The 2232-nt window shown below is 47.8% G+C and overlaps 1 protein-coding gene across 1 annotated transcript in view; it reads right to left on the bottom strand.

Moving 5' to 3' along the window:
- LOC102871231 (c-C motif chemokine 14-like) overlaps window positions 1-803 on the bottom strand; it is a 5203-nt gene extending 4400 nt beyond the window's left edge. Inside the window, exon 1 of the mRNA XM_006891049.1 lies at window positions 731-803. Within this exon, the coding sequence (XP_006891111.1) occupies window positions 731-803 (73 nt within the window). The remainder of the gene's footprint in view (window positions 1-730) is intronic.
- Between the last annotated feature and the right edge of the window lie 1429 nt (window positions 804-2232).

The raw sequence follows: 2232 nt of genomic DNA, 5'->3' as shown, positions 1-2232 counted from the left end.
GAAAACAGTGCAACAATGAATGAATGAAAACCCCAAATCTCTGTAAATGGTCATTAAAACTAATAAAATTTGATAATAATAAAAAATATATATATAGTAAAAAAAAGATTACAACCAAGAAACCCTAGAAGACAGCTCTGTCCTTCACCACACAGGGCCCCCAAGAGTTGGAATGGACTCAACAGCAATGAGTTCACTTTTGTTTTGTTCTCTTGCTCCCTTAACCCCCACCCAGAACGTTCTAGAAAGAGAACAGAGACTGCAGAGGATGAGGAATGAATGGTATGGATGTCTGTAAAGCCATCTCATTTTAAGAAATAAGCAGTAAAGAGGTTGGCCATGGTGGCCCCTCTTACTGTCGTGTTGCCCTGACCCGTGTCTAAGCAAGGATGACCCTGGAAGTGACCTGGGTTCAACTCTCAAGAGGTCTGGACACCTGGCAGAATTGCCCAGGGGCATCAAACACCATTTCTCGTCTCTTGCAGTAGGTAATGCTCCCCAAATGGGGTGGTCTTATTTTGCTCAGCGACAAATAGGTTAATTGAGGCAGCAGAGAGGCAGGCTGGAGGGGAGGGAGGAGGAGTCCTGGGAGGGAAGGTGAGGATGAAGCCTGGCCAGCAAGACCCCAGCCCTTCTCCTGGAGCCCCTCATCCTGGAGCCTCAGTCACCCTACTCCTGCTCACTTGCCCACAGGGACCAGCTGAGAAGGAAGATGGAACACTGGACTCACGTGATGAGAACTCAGCCTGGGACCCGAGGGCTGTGGCAACGAGGAGGAAGGAGACGACCGTGAGCATCTTCATTCTCCACAAGCAGCTGTGGTGGGAACTGAGCTGGCCTGGGCTTCTGAGGCTCTGGATGAGGAAGTGGTGTTGAGAAATGATGCTTGTGGCAAAGTATCTTTTAAAAATAAGGGAACTGAATGTTCAAAGGGAAGTGGGCGCAGCAGTGCCTCAGCGATTTCTTATCTTCCATGTTTGTTAAGGGTGGAGTGAAGGAAGCACAGAAAGCCAAGATTTCAGGGAGGAAACTGCCTTCGAGCCCCAGCAGAGATGGATTTAACCCCTTTGATATTAGCCTTCGTCTCCAAATTATTGAGTAGTGATGTCAGTTTGAGGACTAAGGTGTGTCTGATTCAGGCCATAGTCTTTCTGATTACTTGCTATGCATCTGAGAGTTGAGCAATGAATAAGGATGACGGGAAAATAATCTATGCCTTTGAGCTGTGGGGTTGGAGAAAAGCACTGAGTATCCCATGGACGGCCAAGAGAACGAACAGATATTATCTTGGTGAGGGTGCAGCTGGAGTGTTCTTTGGAGGCAAGAATGACGAGGCTTCACTTCAAATACTTTGTGGGCATATTACCAGGAGGGGCTGTTCCTTGGAGAAGGACATGATTCTTGGAAGGGTGGAGGGTCGGTGAAGGAGAGGAAGCTCCTCAACTAGGTGGATTGACACCGTGACGGCTGCAATCGGCTCTAAAGTGTCAGGAAGTGTGAGGATGGCACAGGACAGAACAGGGTTCAGATCTTTTGTTCATAGGGTTGCAATGAGTCATACTTGACAACACCCAACAACAACAACAAAAACAGGTATAGACTAGGGAATTTCACTGCCAATCAAGAGGCCAAAACTCTCTGGTGGTTTGAAAGCACTAGGTTCTCTGTGGGAGAAAGATGGACAGTTCCTTCCTGTTATTGATTTACAGCCTTGGAAACTTGGTGGAGAGATGAGTCAGATCCAACCCGGCAGCTCTGAGTTTGGCTTTTTTGCAGAGTGGAGGCCGAGCACTGTGGTTGGGGCGCTGTCTCAGCCGGAGCAGTTCTAGAGCTCAAGGCAAGGCTGTGGTGTGTGTCCACTTCTAGGCCTCAGAACAAAGCTGTAGAGGGGCTGGAGTTCTGAGGGGATGTGGGTAGTGGGAAGAGGTTTGAGGCCTCTAGGTCAGGTCTTATCAATCTGGTCTAAGAAACCCTCACTTATTTGTAAGCAGAAGGTACACCTCACTTACTCCCACATCCCTCTCGCTGTGTCCTGGGATGAAGAAGAGCTAAAACAACAACAAAACACAACAGTATGATGTTCAATATATTTAACTGCACTTAAATACACACTTGGTAGCTTAGTGGTAAGAAGTTGTGCTGTCATCCAAAGGCACACAGTTCAAATCCACCAGCTGCTACATGGAAGGAAGACGGACAGTCCTCCTGCACGATTTACAGGCTCTGAAAACC

This window comes from Elephantulus edwardii, unplaced genomic scaffold (genome assembly GCF_000299155.1).
Source record: "Elephantulus edwardii isolate Elephantulus edwardi_28Jun2011 unplaced genomic scaffold, EleEdw1.0 scaffold00094, whole genome shotgun sequence".
Lineage (NCBI taxonomy): Eukaryota > Metazoa > Chordata > Mammalia > Macroscelidea > Macroscelididae > Elephantulus > Elephantulus edwardii.
Note: the sequence above shows the minus strand (reverse complement) of the source record. Positions and strands in the feature narration are given on the sequence as shown.